Raw genomic sequence first — 24,076 nt, 5'->3', positions numbered from 1 at the left:
TGCGAGATTTGAACTAACAACATTTTTTGTACCTTTTATATCTACCATAATTTATTTATTTTACTTCCTTCTATGATATTTTCGTTTGTATCTTATGGCATTAAATACTTATCTCTCGCTAATGTTTTTTAATATGCATTTTGCTCACACTTCCCAATGTGGTATTCACTATATGCAATACTAAAAAGTATTGTAAATTCTACATTTTATATCTAATATCAAATATTACTGAAACATCTTTTCTTCACACATTATGTATGCTGTTTCAGTAAATTAATATTTGTCACGTCTTGTTATAATGTTATTTTGATATGTGCATACTTTGTGCACTCAATAATGTGTTCATTAATATTAACACCCACACCTAGAGTAATGAAAATCCAGTTATCCGGCACAGCAATTTTTAAAAATCCTGAATCTAATAAATGTATCATGGCCATTTCTGAAGTGATTAACACCCACACCCAGAGTAATGAAAATCCAGTTATCCGGCACAGCAATTTTTAAAAATCCTGAATCTAATAAATGTATCATGGCCATTTCTGAAGTGATTAACACCCACACCCAGAGTAATGAAAATCCAGTTATCCAGCACAGCAATTTTTAAAAATCCTGAATCTAATAAATGTATCATGGCCATTTCTGAAGTGAAGACCCTAAGGAGGTATTACAATAACATAAACCAACAGCACAAAATCTATTGCTTAACATGTATGACTATTTTTCTCAAAAATCCCACAGCATTAGGCTGGATAGTGCCTATACTTGTACGATATAAATTTGGCCATCACAAAAAATGTTACATAAGCGACCTGGTGAATTAAGAGCTAATAGGAAGCAGGGCAATATTGCTGCAGTGACAAAAATCTCATCTAGTGAACTGTAAACGTGTAATAATGAAGGTTTATTTATCAAGGCATTACCCGTTCCCTGATAAAGTGTTCAACATCGGATATTTTTCCAGATATAGCAGATGCTTCAGTGACTGTGACTTTGTTGATACACTGAGAGAATGTGAAGGGTTGTCCTGCAACACCTAAGGTCACTTCATGGGCAATATCTGCATCTGATATACCGGTTCTTGAAGCACGCAATTTGTCTCTGGAACAATCCAAATAAAAATATTGGCTCAGACTAGTGTATACATCAACTGACTGAACTCTCAACTTATTAATTAACAGACAACTAAGAACGTATGGTTACCCTGGCCGAAAAATTGGACAAAATATTCCAATGAAATAATGTATTTAATACTCAAAGAAAGAAGAGACCTTGTATCAAGTAAAATATTTAGCTCAATCTCAACAGAGTTAAAACATACATTTCCTTCTCCAACTGCTTTCGTATGAAATCCATTGAGTGGGCTGTGACTTTGTCCACCTTGTTGCAGACAATGAGTACTGGAATTTTGTTCTTCACAACAAGAGCCTTTGTCAAGACGTCATAGAGATACCTTGAACCAACAGCTAGAAACTATCAGGTTATGAAAAGCATCTAATGCATCAGTCAGCTTTATAGTTCTGAAACACAACTGTATTTTACTGTCAACAAACCAGTAACGTATCCAAATCATGGAGTAAATGGCTGCTCGTCCATACACTAAAAGAAAGAAAATCTACAAACAAATATTAGGGCATTACTCAGCAGTGACTCGACTGTTTGGCAGAAAATCCAAAGCATCAACAAGGAACACAATCCCAGCAGCCTGAGGTAAAAATTCATCTAACTTGGGTCTCAGCCTTGAATGACCCGGCAGATCCACAATGTGAACTGGTTTTATTTTTCCCTTCTGCATACAGAAAAGCACAGGATTACTTAGATGAACAAGCCTAAGTATGTATTTGTGCGAGTTAATATTCAATCCCAGTATAACTTGAAAATAAACACCACCTTGCATTACACAAGGTAGTAACCAAATGGTATCAGTGATCAACTGAACATATTAAAGAAGACAATAATATAAGAGTAACAAAATTTCCAAGGCAATTACGGCCAAAGATTCCTTTACTGAAAACACAAAGCTATTTACCATTACAAAGTATGGCTCCACAAGAACAGAATCTAATAACATTAGCAGACAATGATACATGGTAACAAATAAGATCAAACCAAGAAGTGGCAAAGCAACTCTGGTCGGACTGAAAACAGTGAAATATATTTTGCAGTACTTGAGACCGAATAAAATTTGCAACACCAAGTATTCTGTTGAATGAACAGCGCAACAATAATGGGGCTTTCAAATCCTTGCATTTCTTATTACCTATATGATTGCCTAAAGCCAAGAAAAATGAGAATATTAACTGAAAATTGAATTTTAAAATTTAAAATTATATAAAAATTGTTAATATTACATAGAAAAATATTACATCATTATTGTATTAGTTATTTTAGAATAACATATTACATATCCTAAATGGCAAAGGTTGTTACGGGCAGTTCTAATAAATTTCTCGACCGTTTTGGCATTGTATTTATGTGTAATTTCCAATATCAATAACTAATTCAGTAAAGCATTTCAAAATCCAGTATCAAAGCAGTTAGAGAGGATTCAAGCAGGAAACTCTGCAAGATTCAACTGGCACCAACAATATAATCTACAATCATTTATCCACTTCATTGATGTTTTGCATTTAAGAGTATTGCTGAAGAGAGGTGGTGTTCCAGGAAAGATTGCAGCAGAACAGATGAAAGCTAAGAATGGAGATATAAAACTAGAACGTGAATATAAATGGTGATGGCAGAGGAAAAAAGAAGTACAGCCACTGTTGATTTTTTGTTTTCCAACAATTCTGCCATGAACCATCTGGAAGACTGGAAGGGAAATAAAAACAGACAAGGGCAAGGAAACTGCCAAGTGCACAGTTCATAAATTGCCCAGCGCATCAGATGTCATGAGACCATGCCATCAAATGTGACGATTACTTCCAATTTTAAGAAAAGAAATCTCACCCATCCTTTTGGTAACAAAGCTTAAAAAATCAAACTACAGATCTACAAAGAGGTACTGCCAAAAGAACTTTGTGCTCCAAGAACAAGGCTCCACAGACCCAGCATGTGGACTTGATCACAAGGGAAGAAGGTTCACTCGTTTCTTTTTTCATTTTGAATACTGCCCCCCAGCCCTTGTGTTAAAGGACAAAGTGACGTATATTAAGCCATCAAATTGCTTCTGTGGTGTCAAGCAAACCTAAGACACTGTACATAGAAGTGTATCTACGGAAACAACCATGACATGTTTCTAATTTGGACATGACCACATAATTCTCCCTCACGGAGCATGTGATGTCACAGAGTGTCAATATAGAATATGATCCTCTGAGAATCCTTCTGAGAAACAGGAGCATTGGATTTTAATTACCAGGTCTCACACAGACTACTGGACTACCTGATTTTTTATGCTTCTTGTCACACACATCAGGAGAAGCAAAAGCTCAAATTTTCACCATTGTCCTGAGAGCACTGCCCCCAATCTACAGAATTTTCATCAGGTGTTTGAATATGGCTAGCAAGAAGCTTCCATTTAGGGAACTTGTAAATATGCTTCAATAAAAGAAAGCAATCCAAGAAGATATAATCACCACTGAAAAGCAAGCTCTCAATCCCAACAATGAAGTAAGCAATCTGTGAGTCAGGGTCACCCATGTAAGCAGCTGCAAGAGAATCACACTTGCCCACAGAAAAAGTGTTTCATCTGCTGTAAGAAGGGACATGTGCTCTAGAAATGCTGGTACAACTCCTACACAGAGGTTCAAGCCAAAAGAAGCCACAATAGTCATCTCATCAGAACAAGAAGAAGAATCCCCAATGGAAGAATCCACCCAAACAAAATGGTAATGTTGTCAATGCAGATGATTCAACGCAGGAAAACTACGTATATGCTGCCCAAACTCAAAAAAACATTCTCTACTTGTCAATCAATCAAGGTGGTGTGAGGATTCCAATGCCTCTAGATACATGACTAGATAAAAGGAATGATTTGTTTTCTTGGATCATTTCTCAGGACTCTTGGTGATGATACTGACTATGATATCAAAGACAGGCATTGGTGACATCTCTACGCACGTAGTTATTGACTCTCAAAGGTTCTCTCTTTGACCCAGGGCTCACAACTAACCTACTATCTATCAGTCAGCTACTTGAATGCAACCTCAAGGTGGAGTCTGATCATCAGCATGGTGCCAAAATTTGTCTCATCCAAAAAAATCCCAAAATTGCTATGTTATTGCACATGCATCCAAAGTTGGAAAGATCATAGTTGAATTACTCACCAAAAACAAAAACTCGCCTAGGCCCAAAAAAAAAACACAGTGAAAACTCAGCGAAAACTTGGCAAAAAATAAGCAACTTAAAACATTGCCTAAATTTAATTAGAAATGCATTTTTTTTTGCAAAATTCAATGAGGAGATGCATCCAATGAGTCAATAAATGAGTACACAAAAGAAACAAGCTAAGTCCAGATATATTTGATTAATTTAAATGCAAAATGGGTACAAAATGGCATCCTCTTGTGGAATGCTGATAGTTAACAGACTAAAACAAAATGAAATAGCAAATTGTTTTTGTACAACTAAAAGTAAATATTACATCAAAACATTTCACATCTTCCTCTTTCCGGCTTGGTGAAAACCAGGGGAGAGATAAAACTAGAGGGTCTAGTCCTAGGAGTCCGATGTGGCTCCTCCACCTCGCCAAAATGAGATTTTGAGGATAGCACTACTCACGGGGGTCTAAGGGTGAGAGAGTGAGGGGTGAAGAGATAAGTCCAGATCTTGAGGGAGAGAGGGGAGAGTGAGATAGAGAGTGGTAGAGAGAGGGGATAGAGGAAGAGTGATAAGGAGATAGATAGGTCTAAAATTCAGAAAGTGAGTGAGATTGAGCGAGAGAATGCCGATAAAAGCCTACTGATTACTGAAATTTGACTGTCTGAAAATTTAAAAGATCTTATAAAACCAAGAATATGCATTATAACTCCTAGAGATCTGAAACCACTCTCAAACATCCTGCCAATATATACATGAAATGTAACTTAAAGTATAAGTCATACTTAAATGTTATATTTCATGTATATATTCTGATGAAGAGAATGAGACTGACTCGAAAGAAAAAAAAATTGGTAGGTTTTTGATGTGTTTGGGCCTCTTTTAAACATGGACTCGCCGAGTAATTGCCAAAAACTAGGTGAGTTTTGGCTGAGAGTCAATGGCGTTATTACTTTCGGCAAAAGTGCATCTATGGTTGAAAGATATTTCAACTTGATGATGTCCTACATGACAATAAAGTCCTCACAGTGAAGGACGACTCAGCCGCATATTTGTGGCACAAAAGATACACTCATCTTAATGTCTGTTACTTGGTGGCATTTTATCAACATGATACATTGAGAGGTTTACCCCCAACTCACAAGACCAACCTTTGTTCTAATTGTCTTGTTGGCAAGCAACATCATGCTCATTTTTACTCTAGTGAGAAGAGCAACGGATCACTTGAATCTACTGCAAGCCAATGTATGTGGACCCAAGGTACCCAATCACACTGATGTCCAAAATTGTCAGCTCTTTGTGGATGATCAAACCCGACGGATGTGGGTGTATTGTTTGTGCATCAAAGATCAAGCCACGGAGCACTTCAGGGAATTTAAAGCCCTTGTTGAATAGTCCATTGGATGCTACATTCATGTCTTCCCCTCAAATCAGGGGTGATTAGACCAGTAAAGACTTCACCTCCTTCCTCAAAGGCACAACATTAGGAGCATGGAGCATAGTATTGGTGCACTTTTTGCCCCTATTAAAAACTTTGAAAATTTGTGGTTCTGGTGGCTTTTTCTTCTGTTTTTCACAAGCAAAACCCTATTTAATCCAATGAATGTTCTGCCTTCTATCACTTTCGCTACGTTTCCCCAAACTGACTCTAGGTCATGTGGCATCCCCATTTTACCTTGATGCCCTTAAATTATCTACTAGGTCTCCAGTTTCTTTTATTTTTTGAGTTCAATTGGCTCTTTGTAAAGAAACCATGTGTTTTGCTCCACTTTAGCGTTGGTTTGTTTCCCCTAGTTTCGTAATAGCTCTTAGTTGTAGTTGGGTTGAAAGAACCTTATCAATTCTATGTTTTCTTTGTGTTCAGTTTTGACTCTTCATATATTGGTTACATTTGTTGCAGAATGTTTTTTGTGAAAAATCGACAAAGGGTTTTTCTGAAAATCACAGGATGAAAATTGCAATTTTTTACTGTGCAAAATTGCAGGCCTCTTTTCTGCAAATTGTGTGGGCTTTCTTCTCCAAAATCACACGGACTTTTTCTGCTGGTAATTGCAGGTTGTATTCTGCAAATCGCACGGGTTTTCAAAAAATTGTGGGTTTTCTTCTGCAAATCACACAAGTTTTCAAAAATCATAGGTTTTCTTTAGCAAATCAAAAAACGTGGGTTTTCTTAATTTTCCAGAATCTTTTTCCAGTTTTTGTAATCAATATTTTTTCTAAGGCATTTGGGTTTTCAAAATTATTTCCCTAAAAATGTCACTCAAAGCTGCAGTTTACCTTGTTTTCTGCGACTTCAGATAGCAGGAGGGACGGCTTCATTGCCCATGCCAGAAGTTCAATGGCAAAAACTATATCACCTGGAAACAGCAAGTGTAATGTCCCCTTTTGTACATGCCCTAGTTTCACTCTAAAATCACAATCCCAAGTAAGAAATGCAATGGAGGTATCATTTACCAATTAGATCCTGATTGAGACCCCTCAATTATGTTAGATATAAAATTGATCTTTCCTACTAGGGTTAGGAACATTATCTTAATCATCACTGTCGTTTACATAATGTGCATGTAGCTTCCCTGAAGGCGTTTCCCAACAACCCATCCACATTATGAAGCACCATGGGAGATCATACAAAACACCTTGAGCCTATCCATCAAGCCCAGAAGCACAGAATGACACCCACCATTCAGCCTCCCAGCCCCACTCAGTGTTACACCACTCGAATGGACCCTTATGCTACTTGCATTCCTTTTATGTACATTCTCCCCTCCATAATGGGATGGCAGATTGGCTTTAACTTTAAAAGGAATCTTTATCATGATTAGTTATGCATATATATAGACATATTAACAATAATAGTAGGAATGATATAAGTGATTTAATAATTACTTATCAATTCAAGAATTATTATATGATGAGTGAATCAACATGATAAAGATTATGTAACATTGTAACCAGCACTTTGTGATTAACAAAGTCTGCTGACTATTCTTGATGTCTCTGCCATTAGATATGTCTTCTTCCTTTTATTGTCTTTCTATTGTCTATTTATACCCTTGTGTCTCCATGTAGAAAGGCATTCCTTTGAATGAACATAACCTTTAGTTATTGTCACCTTTTCCTAGTCACACCCTATATAAACACTTTATTCCTTGTTTATTAATCGCTGCTTAACATCTGTAAAAGAAAATTGCACTTGTTCATTTAAACATAAACTAGTCTTCTTGGATGCACCTCATCATACACGTTGCACCTCTTCCAAACAATTGTTGTCTTATGTAAAATGCTGTCTTCCAAACAAATGATTTGTTTGTTTTAATAACATTCCCTTTATGAAGTCCCTCTTTATTGTCAATCATTGTCTTAATTGCTGCTCATATAAACAAATCCCAGTCACTGATTTTCATACAAATTAATCTTTTAATGAAACTGATGTTTGATGTCTAATGTTTAAAATTAATATAAACAAATCTCAATCGCTGCTTTACTAATATAAAAAGTTAAAAACTGCTCTAATTGCATCTTTTTTCTTATAAAAAGATCATTCCTTTGCTAAGTCTAACTGCTGGACAAACAATAATTGATCTAAGTGATTCTCATTCAATCTGCCATGTTTTATTTCTGACTTATCCCAATAAGCACCCAATCTTCTCATATTAATCGGTGTTTAGCATTGTACTTCAGAAAATTGTGAAGTCTTATGGAGTAAGACAATTTTCTAAGTTTATTTAATGATGATGAATGTGTTATAGCCGGGGTCATGACAGTGAAGGATGTAATCCTGACAGGGCATGACAGTCCGCCCTTTTCGAGATTGCCTGTCCTCAAGCAATGTCAATTTTCATTTTTTTCAAATTGAGTCATCTACCACTATAAGGATCATGTTAAATTTCTTCAGATATTCCAACTGATCATGTTAAATTTCTTCAGATATTTGTCTGTCTCCCAACTTATTGTGGTAATTTATAGTTTGACAGGTTTGCATCAGTCCTTGGGAATTTCAATGAATACAATGCCCTTCCTAGTTTGCAGAAATTAAAGTTTGGAGGAGCCAGCCATTCTTGTCAGTTGGCCTAAATCTACCTATAATTTGATTGTAAGCTTTACCTAAGTGTCATTTAACATTTCCCAAGGGATTACTTCTTAACTGATTCTTTCAAATATAGGGTACAATTTGGAGCACCAACATACAGCATACATGCCTCAACAAAATGGCACTGAAAAGGGGTATAATCAAACCATCATGGAAATGCTCCATAGTATGTTAAAAAATTCAAGTCTTGCTCCTACATTTTGGGCTGAAACGGTCCACCCATCTATCTACTTGTTGAATTGAGTTCCTACAAAATCATTTTATGGCATCACCCCTAAAGAGGTATGGAATAGACATTAGCCCTCCCTTTTACCTCAATGTGAATAATGTACAGACTATATACATATTCATAAGCAGAAAAGCAAAAGTTGGATGGAAAGTCATTGAAATGTATCTTTTTCAAATACAGTACTAAGTCAAAGGGGTATATAAGCAGACATGTGATCTTTGATGAGAATAGCAAGCCCAACACATCTTCCTCACAACCTCTTGCTTCAAACACTCCACCTTAAATCGTGTCCCAAGAAAACAAAGATGGGGGATATTGAAAATGAAGAAGATGGTGATGATGAAGACTCCACCCACCTACTGTAGCTCCATTAACAACTATTGTGCACTAGGTACCCAATTGGTATACCAATACCATGAAAGATGCAAAGTTGAATGAGTTCCAGACACCTCAACGTTTGGATTGAAGACATACAGCAATCGAAAACCCATGTTCAACCAAATACATGTCAATCTTTATCTTCCATGCATTGGGTGCCTACTTCAAGCCATAAGCCTTTGTCAGTCTACATACCTGATGCTCCTTTCCTGCAACCTGAAAACCCTTGGGCTGAGTCATGTACACTTCTTCTTCTAAGTCGCCATTCAAGAAAACACTCTTCAAATCAATTTGTAGAATTTTCCAGCTAAATATTGCTTCTACGAGCAAAGGTCTCCTCATAATCAATAACTTCTCTTTTTGAGAATCCTTTAGCCACCAGCCATGCTTTGCACTTGTGAAGGGTACCATCACCTTTGTATTTGACTTTGTACATCCATTTGCAACCAATGGGTCTCTTCCCTAGAGGATGATCTAAAAGAACCCAAGTCTTATTTTTCATAAGACTAATGTTCATTTCAATGGCCTTTTCACATTCTGGTTTACGTTTCCTGCAATCTTGCTTGCTCTTGCCTTTGAATGATCTACACTTGATCATTTCATCATCCTGAACATCACCAACAAGTTTTCCCAACCACTTAGATCTCTTTGTAGGAGCCCCTCCCCATTAAAATTAGAGTGGCCATCAAGACTTGGGTCGCCGAGTACTATATCATTCAGATGCTGATCCATGTTCTCCTGAAGAAAATCTCCCGATACTTGCTTAGGGAATTCCACATGTTCAAAATCATCAAAGTCCCACTTTCGGGTATAACTAATGGAAGTTGGACACCTAAATCTTTAGCCTTCAACGGCAGATCTTCAATACTCTTGATGGCAAAAGAGAGCTGAAAAGGCACAGCTTCTTCATCAATCACCACATCCCTGTTGATCAGTGTCCACATCAATCAACCTATAGGCTTTACGATTGTCACTATACCCTATGAGCATTAACTTCTAACTCTTGGAATCTGGTTTGGTTCTCTTGCCATCTAGAATCCAAACATACGCAATAGAACCAAAACCTATGTTGCAAGATTCAGTTGTTCTCGTACATGCACCCGCACCGAGTTCGCCCAAGGATATGCATGGGTACGCCTTGGTACATACTCGGGTGTCTAGGTATCCCCAAGGTACATACCGAGCGTACCCAGAGGTGTTGAGCACCAAAAAGTAACCAAAAACACATTTTTCGACCTTTTTTGCATCCAAAAATCCTTAAAATGTCCCTAAATGCATCATTTTGCCCAATACAAAGATCATTATGCTCTCTCCACTCTTTCTTTTCCCATTTTCTCTAAAAACATTTCATAGCCCCAAAAACCCCACTCCCGGCCCATGGGGAAACGAACTTTCATTTCCCTACACCCCTTCTATAGTTGGGTTTTTCTCACACCTAACACCTTGTGCATATTATCATTGCTGCCCCTCAAATCCATTAGGGTCTCCACTCCCAAACCGCCATGAGTTAGTGGGATCTCTTGTCATATAAGAAATTTGATTACAATTAGGGGGTCTGGGAGTGGAGACTAGAATCAAGAACTTAGACAACTAAAATTATTACTATTAAATGCCAATTGATAAAGATAAATATTAAATATTTAACTATCAAATTGACATTTAATATTTATCTTTATCACTATCATTTTGGCATTTTACATTGATCAATGATGAAGTATCATACTATCAAATGTATTTAGTTTTACAATTTTGTATATTTATATAAATTTTTTGTATATATATACATGTACAGACGTACCCAAGGGCAAAAAAAATTTGCTCGTACCCACGAACCGGGTTCTCGTACCCGTACCCATGCCCATACCCATAACTTAAACCAAAAACCTTAAGATGGCTCACTCTTCCTCTAGTAAGCAAGTCATGTGCCTTGTGAAACAATCATTCTTATGTGTAAAATGTCTAGATGCTCCAGAATCAATGTACTATCTATTGATCGTTTGGCCATAAAAGCATCGAAGGTTGACCCCTCAAAATGTTCTGCGACATGAGCCTTTGGTGGAGGCCCTCCCTGGTTGGATTTCTAATCAGCCAACCTCTTTTTGGAGTGCTTCTTCATGTGACCAAGTTTACCACAATAATGACATGTGATAGTATTCAGATTCTTTGAAGTATCTTCATTCTATCCTTGACCTTTCTTCTGAGGCCACTTGCCTTTGCCCTCGTCCTTGGCTGCATAGGCTTTTTCTACACTCGATGAAGGCGTACTACTACTAAACTGCTTCTTCTATCTACCCAAAAACAAGATTTTGTTGCACAAAACATCAAATTTCAAGTCAACATTAGTAGATGTGATGTTTAGTGTTCATATGGCACTGGTAAGCTTTTTAGCACTATGACCACAATGTCTTCTTCCATATAAAAGCAATGGCAGCTAACTAATCACGAATGTCTTTGATCTTCATCAATATTCTGCAAAGACATCTTCTCGTCCATCGTGATCAAGAACAACATATTTTTAAGGAAGAAGGCTCTACCTTTATCTAACTTCTCATGCAGATCTCTTAGGTGCTTTCAAATCTCCATAAAAGATTTGCCTCAAGGTATTTCCAAAAGCAATTCATCTGTGACTAATAATTAAATGAGCATTACGGCTTCACAATTAGACTCATCAAAATTGTCCTACTCTTTACCCACACCAATTGGTCAAGTGTCTGTATCGAGGACAATCTAATCAAGGCGGCTGTATTCAAAGATCGTGAGCATCCTCTATTTAAGTGTTAGAATTTTTGTCAATGAACCTCTAGCTACCTTCCAACATGATGTTGGGCAATGAATCCATCCCTCCCACAATACAGAATCATGGAAAACAAAGAAACAGGAGCTCCCTTGATAAAAAATCATAATATTTTTTTAAGAAAAATATTTCAAAACTTGAACAGCAAACAAACCTAGGATTTTTGTTCAAAACTCGTCAAAAACTTGCAATAAAAAAATTGAAAAATTGCAGAAACCCATAATCGCTGTTGTACTGACAATTTTTGTAAAAATTGCCAAAAAATGGTAAAATCCTATAAGCCGTGCAAGAAAAACAAGAAAAATTTGGCACATCGCACAAGTTTGAAAACATCAAAACCCTTAATTTTTACTAAAAACCCATCAAAAGACTCGGAATCCATCACCAATGTCTGCAATAGCAAAAAATCATCTAAAAATCTAAACAAAAACCCTCGCATGACTCAAAAAACAGCAAAAAAAAGCCACAATTTTTGAAAAAAAAAATGTCAAAAAACCTTTGCAACACCATTGCACAACCAGAAAACCCTATCGCACAATTTTTAACAAAACAAGGTCACAATTTCTTCAAAAAAACAGCATACAAATTCTTCATAAAAATAAGGTGATTTTCACAAAAAATTCTTGGAAAGTTGTCACAAAAACAAACTCACAATTTGCAGAAATCAAACCCATTAAATTCTTCTGACAAAAAACCCACAATTTTTTTTTTTAAATTTCGTCAAAACATTCAAGGAAAATTTTCACAATTTTCTTTCTTTGGCTGATCCGTATAGCACTGTACAAATCCATAGGTGCCCTTTTGATAAATCTTGTACCATGAAAACAAACACACAAATGCATTCACCGATCCTAAGGTATCAAAAACCCGAGCTCTGATACCATACTACGGAAAGTAATGACACAAAGAATGAAAACCAAGATATTCGATATTATCAAAGAAGCAAAAGTATCCTTAAATAAGAGTTACAAATGATTTATTCGTAAAGGATAAGATCGGCCACTAAGAAAAGTGACAACTAAAAGAATAAAGAACTGTCCTAACAACTTTTTTGACCATTATAAACTAGTATTACACTATTACTTTAATAAAATTAAATTGTATTGATTTTTTGATAGAAATTCTACTAAGTTTTTGCTACGTGAAGATGCAATGGGTTTATCCCTTTCCCATTCATGAGGTAATTTTCTCAATTTATGCTACAAACACTTCTCCAATAATAATCAAGTGACAGAATGTTGAACTTTGGCATGCTATTCACTAAAAGAAAATTCTTGTTGAGGTTGCTCGTAAGAAAAGATGTGTGAACTATTTGAGTTCATGTTGAAGTATTTAATCGCAAAGTAGTTAAAACTACACAAAGCTATGCAGTAAGTTGCAATGAAGTTTAGACATTACTGTTTAACACTGGGCTTGTCTAAGTCCACTGTTGCTTCTTGTTTGATGGAAAACTCATTGCCACATGTTTATTTGAGCAAAATACTAGAATGGGTATGGCAGTGCAAAAGCACTTGTGGCACTGTTAGAGTACATGCAATGACCACTAGGAAAATGGAGATGTTCCAAGGAATGCTCAAAGGTACCGCAAGCAGCTATGAGCAATCGAGTTTCTGTCTCTACTATTGCAAACTATAGTTTGTGTTTGCCTATAGTGCAGTAAGATGAACAGGGTTCATGAATAGTTTGTCAATAGTCTTTGATCAAGTGTAAGTGGCAACAACTTGTTATATCTGGCCATTATCCATGTGGATAAATTGTGTTTGATATAATGTGCAGTATGCTGATGTCATGGTACAATCCTGTTATGGTGGTGTGATTGTTGATATTTCACATGGCGGAAAGACAATTAAATGGTTAGAATTCCATGAGAATGCTATATCTAATTGCTTGTATGGATGGAATGGTTGATAATGATTGATGTTGGTTAATATGTTGTTGCCTGAAGGTGTGTAACTTGGTTGTGAGGTTGTATATACCGTTGGTCTGTAGATTGAAACTCTATATGAGACACTAGTTGTATTGGACCTGTTTCTTATGAATGCAATTGTGACTGTGCTGCTAGTGGGCTTTTTCCCAAAAAAAATTCATGAAAAACTTGTGTCTCATCTGGATATGCGATCTGCATACTATTTCATGAGCTTCTTTTAATATTGTTAGATGAATTGATATAACAAACATGATTGTGTTTGCATCAAACAATTTTAAGGTGTTCCAATTTCCCAATCTATCAGTAGATTGTAACAGGAATTAAGTTCCCAACAACATGAAGGTATATTTGGTGGTTACTGTAGAAAACTTAAGATTGTTTCAACCTTAGATATCAAACAAGGGAGAAACGTTGGTTTCGCCATCCATAGAAGATCTCAGTCTAGGTCCATTGGAAGAGTTTGGAAAGGATTTAGAGTTACAGAAGGAGGAAAGGAAAACAAGTAGGAGATACAAGAAACTTCGCTGGTTGGGTTGAAAGGACAACTCCCAACCAAAGACAAAGTGGTACCTAAAGGATGAGAATTTCCTCATCTCATAGTTGATAAAATATCTAGGAGTACCAGCAATTCACAGATTAAAACCCTAAACCCTGTATTGGTTTACCAGGTTATTCCCAAGAAAAAAATTGCTACTAGGGTTAAAACAATGAAATATATAAAAGATCAAGAACCAAAAATTGCAAAACATGATAAAACAAAACTAAAATGCAACTCAATATTGAAGAAAATGTCACTATTCATTCAAAAATAGAAACGACCCCCGATTTTAGTATTTAGATGTGTTAATGATAACACATTATTCAGAAGCTTTCTATTATGCAACTTTTTTCTCATGCAAAGGTATTAAGGCAAAATTCTTGCAAAGAAGCTAAACCTACACAGTATAATAGTGCATGTACCTTTGAAGATTCTGAATGTAAAACAAAGCTGTCTTCATTTGGTTCCATTGATGTCACAGTGCCTTGGTGAGATGACCCATCTCGCAGCTGGAAATGAAAACAATTAGCTTAGTTTCTTAAGTACCAATAATTCATGCTAATTGTCTATTTCATTTGTGTGCACTGCTCTAACCTGAATAATTATGACTCAATCTCACTTAGACGTTAAGTTTGGAATGCAGATATTTTCAGATAGCTTTTATCCTAGTACGTGGGACTGTAAACAAACCAACCTAAAACCTAAAATTTCTTAAGAAAAACACAAATAATAATAGATGCAATGGAAATTATAGAAAAATGTTTACTGAACAGTGTGATCTGAAAAACATTATTTGACGTCTTTTAACAATTTCTACAAAATATTCAACACGGGCCATCAAGTACCACAGTTCTAGAATAATAGTGTAAAATTAAAAACATGAAAAAAAGAAAAAATAATGCAGATCTCATAGCTATTTATACTTGTTATAAGGCCAAACTATACCTCGATACAAAACAATTCTGCTGAGTTTATTGCATGTTTATGTGAATGAAATGCCAAATTCATTAAAGATTTTATAATCTTGAGACCATTGTGGTATGCATGCAATATGTAGCCATGTATGTTACTTAAAAAAGGTTTCATACAGCTTGTTCTACATATCCTGAGTTCTCAGATGCATCTAGATGTGGATGCAACTCCCGCAACTAACCTGCAGATACTGTAAAACGCAGATTGGCAGTTCCTACAAAAAATTACCCATTTATTACAGAACCATATTACGTTTATTACTCTGTATCATGTCAACTACCATAGCCAAAATCTATTTTACTTCTGTCATCTCTCCTCTGAAATATGGAAAGCCATGTACAGATTTCTTACAGATGCATGAAATGGAGAATGGTTTAGCTCATGGAATTTCATGCAAAGAATCCCTCAAAATTGTTTTTAACCAAAAAAACATTACCATATAACAATACTACATGCCCACACATTTCTTCAACAAACAGTCCCTTTATGAGAAAATTTTGAATTACCTGATAAAAAAGTACAGTCTTACCACCTCCACTTAATCCTACGAGCAAAATAGTATCTGCCTTCTTGCGCCTTAATGTCCTTATAACTGTAAAGCCATTTTAGAAAAAGGAAATGTTACATCAGGTTCCTACTGACATAAAATTAAAGAGACAAACTTGCTCCAAAAGAAAAAATCTAAACTATTAGTAACATTTGGCAGATGTTTATCCACTAAATATTTCAAAAACTTTATTGAGCAAATATCTTAAAAAAATATTAAATACATGTGTTGATGCAGACAGCAGAAGCATCCTTGGCCCATCAGCAATCTTGCATCAACCAAATATGTTATGCTTTCTTTTGTGGTGTTTCCTTGCACAATTGGATTTTGTGGTGGAGTTTTCACCACGCTTGTTCACAGAGGATTCTTTCAGTTCTTCTGCCTATGTTGACAGTTTGTACTGTGTGGTAGCAGGGTAGCAGTTCGAAAACTTTCATGACCTACTAGAGCTCCATTGATCTGGCTTACATGTTCTTCTCTTATCTTTTCCTTGGTGGATGTATAAAGAAACACTAATGTGAATGCATCATGCTCTAAGCTCAGAGTTTAATTTTTTTAATTCAAATGCAAAGAACTTAATTTTGCAAGAGTGTTTGGGGATAATAATAACAGAAGCCTTGGATCTCAGTCAGCATTGTAGCATCCTGGAAAATCCACCTTTACATGGGTAACTGTAAATCTGAATGATGTGCCAATTTGAGGAGGTCATCCCTACCTCTTGGAGATTGTAATGGGTTTTGTTGAGCATCCCAAGATCATTGTAATCACTGCTCACTTCAAGAAAAGTTCTACCTTTTGAAATTTGTAAGATCCCTACAATTGTAATATACAGTCTTATGACAAGTTGTAGGCCTGTATACCCTGATGGATGTATTCATTTGATGAGAATCAATAACAATTTGTTTTATTATTCCATTTTGTCTCTGTATTGTTACATTTATGTGTTTGTGTTTGGTTGAGCTACTCGGTTTGACAGTCCTTGATTGGACCCTTGAACTTTGCCCTGTCTCAAGTGGAATCAGAGTGAGGTGTGCTCTGTGTGGAGAATTGATCTCCTAGGATCCAAGCAAAGTTGATCTATGTGTGGTGTGGCAAGTACTTGCACTTGTATAAATTATTGACTTTGTCGGCATCCCTTTGAAACTTTGTCTTTAGTAAATTTTGTTGTCATTAATGAGGTCCTTGTCATGTCAGCTATGTTCCTCCCCTATCAAGTTGCAAAGTTGTTTGGTCATGTCCCAATTTTTCAATTAACCATTCTTGCAGATTGCCCAAGGTTGAACTATTACAAGTGAAAGATGAAAATGTTCATAACTGATGTTGGCTCTGACAGTAGAAAGAAGTGAAGGAAATCGAAAAGAATCGGATCTAGAATTGAGTTGGGCAAATGGCTAAGTAAACTTCCCAACACTCCATTTGACTGGCAATGTTAGCAGAGATCCCCACCAAGAATGATGCAAAGACAAATTTAAAGAAACCACACTTTTGCAGTGGCAAAACCATCTCCACATTCTGCCTAGCATAAGGGAATAATGACAAAGTGATTATGGAACATGCAAGGGTTTGAGAAGTGTTCCAATTATCAAAGAGTGGTTCACAAATAAGATGCCAACACCACCACAAAGCCATGCCAAGAAGGCGGTAAATCCCTTAGTGATCCACACCTAGATGTGATCAATGAAAATTGGTGCCATTTTGTGGTGGTAGTTCCATGTAAAAGCTCCACTTGTAAGCTTTTAAAATGTGGCAAAGTGAGTCGAAAACTCTGCCTTAAAAGAAAATGGAAAAGACTTAAATGATTAGCACCACTCTAGATTACAGTGTCAATAAAGGCACCTAAGTAGTGGCACGGAATGTACAAAATTGCAAAGTTCCCAGACTCGGACTCGGCTCGGACTCGACAAGGCCAACTTGACTCGTGACTCAGCTACAACTCGGCAATGACTCAGCAAAATCTTGAAATTATATACTTTTACAATTATATATATATGAAATTATATATCATATCCCATGACTTGGGCCGAGTCATAAAAACTTGGCGAGGTCTGCTCGGCTCGGCGACTCGCGGCAAGTTTGGGAACTGAAAATTGTGCCATGTTTGACAGGTGGCAAGCCATTTAGTGAACCGCACCAAACTCAAAGTTAAGTGAAAAATCAGATTTTAGGCAAACTTTTGGTCTGTCAAAGCCACCACAAAGTTCCACCTTGACTTGAAAATATTTAAGTTCGATTCAAAACTATGCCCAAGCATTAAATCAGATCAATGACATTATAGGCACACTTCCAAGGACTCTTTACCACCAATTCATTTCCCAAGGACATTTTTGTGAGGATGAAGCCAAATTGGATTGATGCTAAGTTCAAAAAGTCAAGGTATAACATGAAAATAGCACACTTTTAGAGTGGTGCAGCCACTAAAAAACTCTGCCAAACTTTAAAACTTGGACAGCCAACTTCCAAATCAGTGCCCAAGTTGTGCTTTAAAGTAAAAAACAGTCTAAAAGAAAACATGCAGCAGCGCCCATGAAAGAATGTTATCATATTTTGATGATCACAGATGAAACAAAGTCCTTTTTCCCTTCATTGTCACAGGTATATAAACCAAGGTTAATCCTACATGACAAAGGTTTCAGCTCTGTAAAACAGCAGAAAAGCCAGCTTTCATGAATGGCATATAAGGAATATTGTCACATCAAAGAAATCAATAGGTTTAGCTGCTTAGCATCTAGTTCGTATACAAGATTCAAGGCGACAATGGATACTTGTGCTATAGTTTTTCATTCAAAAGGCAAGATCATTACCATGCTGTTTGAAGTCATCAGTAAATTCATCATGGAACCCAAGTAGAAGACTCAATCAGAATGTTCATTTTAAAGCATCAAGGTCAACATGGGAGGAGTATTCGTCAAGTTATGATTTTTCATCAATTTTTACAAGCTTCAAGAAAAAGTTTGCCAAGTTTAGAGGATTCAATCAAGTTTGCAAGTCAAAGTCATTTTGGATTTTCAAAAATAACTTATATGAAAAGGTTTCTATTTTCCCAGCATAGCCACATCTGGAAGCTGTCATCAATCACAGTGACTATTTTAATGAGATAAGATGAGCCGATTATTAGGCCTTTATTTTGTTTATGTTAGTTTGCTTTTAAAGTATTTTATTTCCTCCTTTTTACTGAAATGGTAAATTTGATATATAGAAATGGAGACAAAAGAGTCCATATAAAGGAATTTGCAAGACGATGTTTCTAAAAAAGAAATCGTAAACAGAAAATTAGAAACTATCTAAACGACTGAAAAATAACTGAAAGACCATTAAATAATACATTAATTACTTTAATGCCCTCCCTTAATGGCCATCCTATCAACTACACCAAGTTGCCCCATAAATTTTACAAACTTGTCCAAGCTCAGAGACTTGGTGATAATGTTTGTAGTCTGGTCCACTGTTGGAACATACTGCAAGATTGCAGTTCCATCTTCAACAAGCTGTCAGATGAAATGACAATGAAGCTCTTACATATTTGGTTTGCTCATGGAAGATTGGATTCTTGGCAAGTTTTAACACCCATTGATTGTCACAAAACAAGGGCGAAGGCCCTGCTTGAGACATTTTCATGTCAAAAAGCTACTCTGTTTAACAGTTCCCCAATACTCTACTTCTATCAAGGAAAAAGCTACCACCTGTTGCTTCTTACTGGTCCATGTGATTGCATGTGTACCAAGACTGAAGACATACCCAGAGGTAGACTTCCCGTCAACAATAGAACCTGCCCAATCTAAGTCTGTAAAGCCAATGAACCAAGGTGTTGTGACGTTTTCACATATCGCCCCATAGCAAATGGGGATGGGGACCCCCACTCTTTTGCTTTCTAGCTTAGTGTTTTTGCTTAAGTTGCTTCGCTTGACAATAAATTCTTGATCTTTTAGCCTTTGTTGGTAAGAGGGGATTTTGTCTTGTCATCAATCAACCCTCGAAATTGGGTAAGAATGCAAAGTTTGTCCGTTCAAGTTAGGATTTTCGAGCCCAGAACTTATGAATAGGTGTCAAGACTGTGGATTGCTGGTGGAATTGTTAGAAATGTCAAAATTTGTCAAATTGCTAAAAGTCATCAAAGGTCATCAAAAGCTTGTCCATCTTGTCAAATTGTCAAAAACTGTCAAAGTTGTAAAATCTTGCAAAATGTTGCCATAATTGTCAAGATGCAAAAAATATTGCAGAGTTGTCGAGATGGTTGTCAAGAGGGATGCCAAGATGAGTGAGGATTTGAGATTGCTAAGTGTTGAAGAACAATGTAAGGATTCAATGTTTCAATGAGGAAAATTCTGTGATGTCCCCTTCTAGCTAGAGGCTTCAGTCTAGCAGTGGTTTAGCGGTAGCCTATTATTGGACCCTCGTAGGCTAACACAGATGGATAGGGGGTCAGTTTGGGCACAGGAGGAGTTGGTTGTCTGGTGATTTGTCTTCCGCAGAGCTCAGTGCCTTTGATTTGGTATTCAAGGATGTTTTAGACTCCATTTGGTTGAAAATTGCTATTTTTAGCAGTTGCTATCTTTAGCAATATGTTTTAGTCACATGGGGAATAAGTGTACCGACTCCTGTTTTAGACGACGTAGCCAGATTCATAGTATTGATGGAGTTATGAATTTTACAGTGAATTAATATTAATTAAATGGTTAATGATTTAATATTAAGTCCAAATTACTTATATTAAATCACTTAAGTGAAGGGGTCTTTCATCATTGAAAGGGGGCCACTTTTTATATTAGTTGAACTGGGAAATATTTTTTCCATGGACTATAGTTTCAATATTATTAAATGTTAATCATTTAAATGATTACATGATGGAAACCGTACCTTTTGGGGAGCTACGCCAAAACCCTAAGCTAGGCGTTAAAAGGAGGGAGAGAGACTTTGTTGAGGAGGCTATTGATTATTGACAACCTTGAATTGATTTTTGCTCTTGCTTGGAGACCAAGGGTTTCTACTTGCAGCCGCCATTGGAGAACGAAGATTCTTCTCTATGCTTCCATCTGAACTGGTGAAATACCCAGCAAACTTGGAATATTGGAGGGTTCTATACTGGGACTCTATTTGTGCTTCAATGGGAGAAATTTGGTGAAGATTGGATCAGATAGTGAAGGGATTATATTGCAGAATCAGAGAGAAGGGTTACAGCAGAGGAGCAGCAGTATTTAGGACAGCCACAACAAGTATTTGCAGGCCTCATCAAACTTGGCACAAATTCCAAGAAATTGCGATTTTATTACAAGGGTTTCAAAAATTGTAAAATCCAAAGGAGGATGGGGATCTATGGTTTCTGGGCAACGAATTTGTGATGCAATTTCATAGCAATAAATCTACTGGCTGTTGGGAGGAAAAAATCAGGTTCTTTCTTGTTTTTTTTCCAGCATTGCTTATATTGTGAATTTACTTGGTAGAGATCAGATTTCTTCCTTGTTATTTTATTTAAATTTATGTTTAGAAACTATTCCAAAACAATCACACAAAAAAGAACAGCAACAGAACCTTCAAGGGTTCTTACAAATTCCTTGTCAAGTTCGGATTTTCCGACCTTGACAAGATAGGAATAAGAAGAATTTAATGAGAATCCTTGTCCAAGTTTGGGAATTTCAAGGATATAATTCAATCTTGTGTTGAGGGGTGGAATGGATTTTCTGTCCTTGATTGATCCTCACTTGTGCTCAACATTTTGTCCTTGTCTAATAGGGAGGTTTGCTCATGCTAGTAGTCCTTAGTCCATGGACCCCCCTAATTTGCACCCATTCATTTGTCCCTGGCACTATCTCATTTGCGCACTATGCTAGTTCCTTGTCCTTGGGGACTCCACAATCCCGCCTAGCTCTATCCTTAGCTCCATCCTAAATCCACTCATCATAGTCCTTGAACGTCTTGAGGTGGCACCTTGCTCTTGTCCATACACCTTGTGAAAATGCACTCAAGGTTTTCCTACCTTAAAATGGAGCAACACATCACTCCTTGCCCCTAGCCACCCTGAAAATCCGACCTACATGAGTCCATGTCCCTACATACCCCTCATCACTGCCTAAGGATTTAGTCCTTTCACACTCCAAAATCCCACCTAGGTCAATTTATCCTTAATAGGACCTCAAAAGCGCCTCAGGGCTGTCCCTTCATACCAAGGAGATCCGCTCTGCTCCTTGTCCCTGCCTAACTTGAAATCCCACCTTGAGATATGTCCTTCATACCATTGAAATCCAGCCTTGTGCTAGTCCATAGATAGCTTGAAAATCCACCTTCCATTTGTCCCTCTTAACCCCCAAATACGCCTAGCAATCAGTCTATAAAGCAGACCTAAAATCAGACCCGATTCACACATGCAGAGTAGACTTGATTGAATTTGATGTGAGGGATGAATGATGTTTTGAAGTTAGGCCTTTAACTCTTATCTATACATGGCAAACGGTATAACAACAGGTTACCCGACCTAGGGCAAGAAAACAATAAAGTAACCTTCACAATGTGAATGTGAGCACTCAAATGAACCTAGCCAACTCAACAATCCAAGACAAAATGAATTTAGCAACTAAACATTGTCCTTAAAAAGGCCTAGAATGCGCCTTGATGTGTTCTTATGACCCCCTCAAACCCACCCAAGGGGATGACTGCCTATGTCAGCCTTCATTGAAGGGAAATGCAAAATTTACAAGGGCAAAACAAATATCACAACGCCAGCCAACCTAGCAGGCATTCAATTAATTTAATTTCAAATCAAGTGTGCAAGTCGGCTTAGTGAGGTAGGAATGAATTCAAGGGTGAATGGAGGCTATAAATCAAGGATCGAATTTTCATTTCAACATCAAAATAAATTCAATTTAATGCAAATGATAAGAGGGCAGACTTGAGCGAATCATCACCAGCAGACCTGGGGTAATTCTTTATCGTTTTCCTTTCAAGCGAAGGCGAATTTCATCAAGTTTATGGAGCAAATTGAAGGTCAGACTTGATAAAAGGCGATTTACCACCCAAGGCAGAACTGGGAGCATTCAGATTTGAATGAATTCCTTTCTCTCTCTCTCCTTTGGGGGGCCTTTTCTCTTTGAATTTGAGGAGGGCTTCTATTTCTCTTTTGATGGGATCTATTTGTACATGGTACCTCATCAAGCTTCATATGTTGGGACACATGTCCTCGCCCACCTAAGTTGCACTTAAAAGGGGTATTAGATTGGTTTTTCATTTTCTTTAGTTAATATTATGCATTTTCCTACACATTTAGTTTAGCTTTCTTAGTTGTAGTGAGTGGTCAGTCATGTCCCACCCAAGGTTAGGGCTTTATAAATACAAATTGCAGCACTGAAAACATGAGCAACTAGATAAATGAAAGCCAACCTAGGTTAAAACAATGATTAGCGCCGACTAGAGGAATAAATAAATAATAATACTAGCAATAACCTAAGTTACCGGTACTTCCATTTTTCCTGCAGATTCCAGGTATGATTCGTTTCTGAATCTGAATCGTCCCGGAATCCTTGTGGAATCCTTGTGGGTTCCTTCATTTGGCCCTGGAAACGCATCCACTTTTTCAACCAAGAATCTTGACGAATTTGGAATTATGTAGCGATTTCATCATGTTTTTTTTGACAAATCCATGTCGGACATCGGAATACGAGGGGTTTTTTTCGCTTATTGTGCCAGCCCGACATTTGGAAAACCTTAAAAACACTTCTATCTCTTGCGGTCTGCACTACAAATAAAACCCTTGCTTTGTTACAGATGAAATCCACTATTGCAAATATAGTATTTAAATTGTCGGCATTTCATTTATATTTAATAAAATATATGAATTGAAAACCAATGTCGGGAATCAAAATAATTAAACGCTCCATGTTTGTTATGTCTGGAAAAAAATTATGACGGGAATCTGTTGTGCGAATCGCACACCCATCCCCGTTTTGGACAGGGACCCCCCAGTTTGTGCCTTTCTGTTCTGACCCTGAAATTTGGCTAAGTCTGGAATTTCCTGACCCTGAAATTTGGCTAAGTCTGAAAAACTGAGGAATCCTCCAAAAACTAGAATTTGCAATATAACTCCTGGAGGTCTGAAACCACTCTCAAACATCCTGAAAGTATATATGGGATATAACTTAAAGTATTCTTATACTTAAATGTTATATTCCATAAAATGATCCTTTGGGGAGATCTTGACAAACTTGCCCAAGTGCCCAAGCTCGCGCTTCTTGAAGAAAACATTTAAAAATGCTTGAAATGCCCAATTTCGGACCCTGGGGCTAAAATGTGAAAAAGTTCAAAAGTTGCGAAAATGCCCTAGAGGTCCTAATTTCACTTAAGTTGTCCAATTTCG

General features: G+C 36.9%; 1 protein-coding gene across 2 annotated transcripts in view; it reads right to left on the bottom strand.

Annotated features, from left to right (window-relative positions):
• Positions 1-470: 470 nt before the first annotated feature.
• LOC131065637 (uncharacterized) overlaps positions 471-24,076 on the bottom strand; it is a 49,048-nt gene continuing 25,442 nt past the window's right edge. For both annotated transcript variants that reach the window (XM_058000197.2, XM_058000198.2), the window contains exons 3-7: positions 15,695-15,780; positions 14,639-14,725; positions 1,641-1,789; positions 1,322-1,453; positions 471-1,101 (exon numbers count right to left, since the gene is read on the bottom strand). In XM_058000197.2, the coding sequence (XP_057856180.2) occupies positions 912-1,101; positions 1,322-1,453; positions 1,641-1,789; positions 14,639-14,725; positions 15,695-15,780 (644 nt within the window). In that variant the 3' untranslated portion in view covers positions 471-911. The remainder of the gene's footprint in view (positions 1,102-1,321; positions 1,454-1,640; positions 1,790-14,638; positions 14,726-15,694; positions 15,781-24,076) is intronic.

The sequence above is a fragment of the Cryptomeria japonica genome, chromosome 3 (assembly GCF_030272615.1).
Source record: "Cryptomeria japonica chromosome 3, Sugi_1.0, whole genome shotgun sequence".
In the NCBI taxonomy this organism is placed as follows: Eukaryota; Viridiplantae; Streptophyta; class Pinopsida; order Cupressales; family Cupressaceae; genus Cryptomeria; species Cryptomeria japonica.
This window is presented reverse-complemented; position numbering and strand designations above follow the sequence as displayed.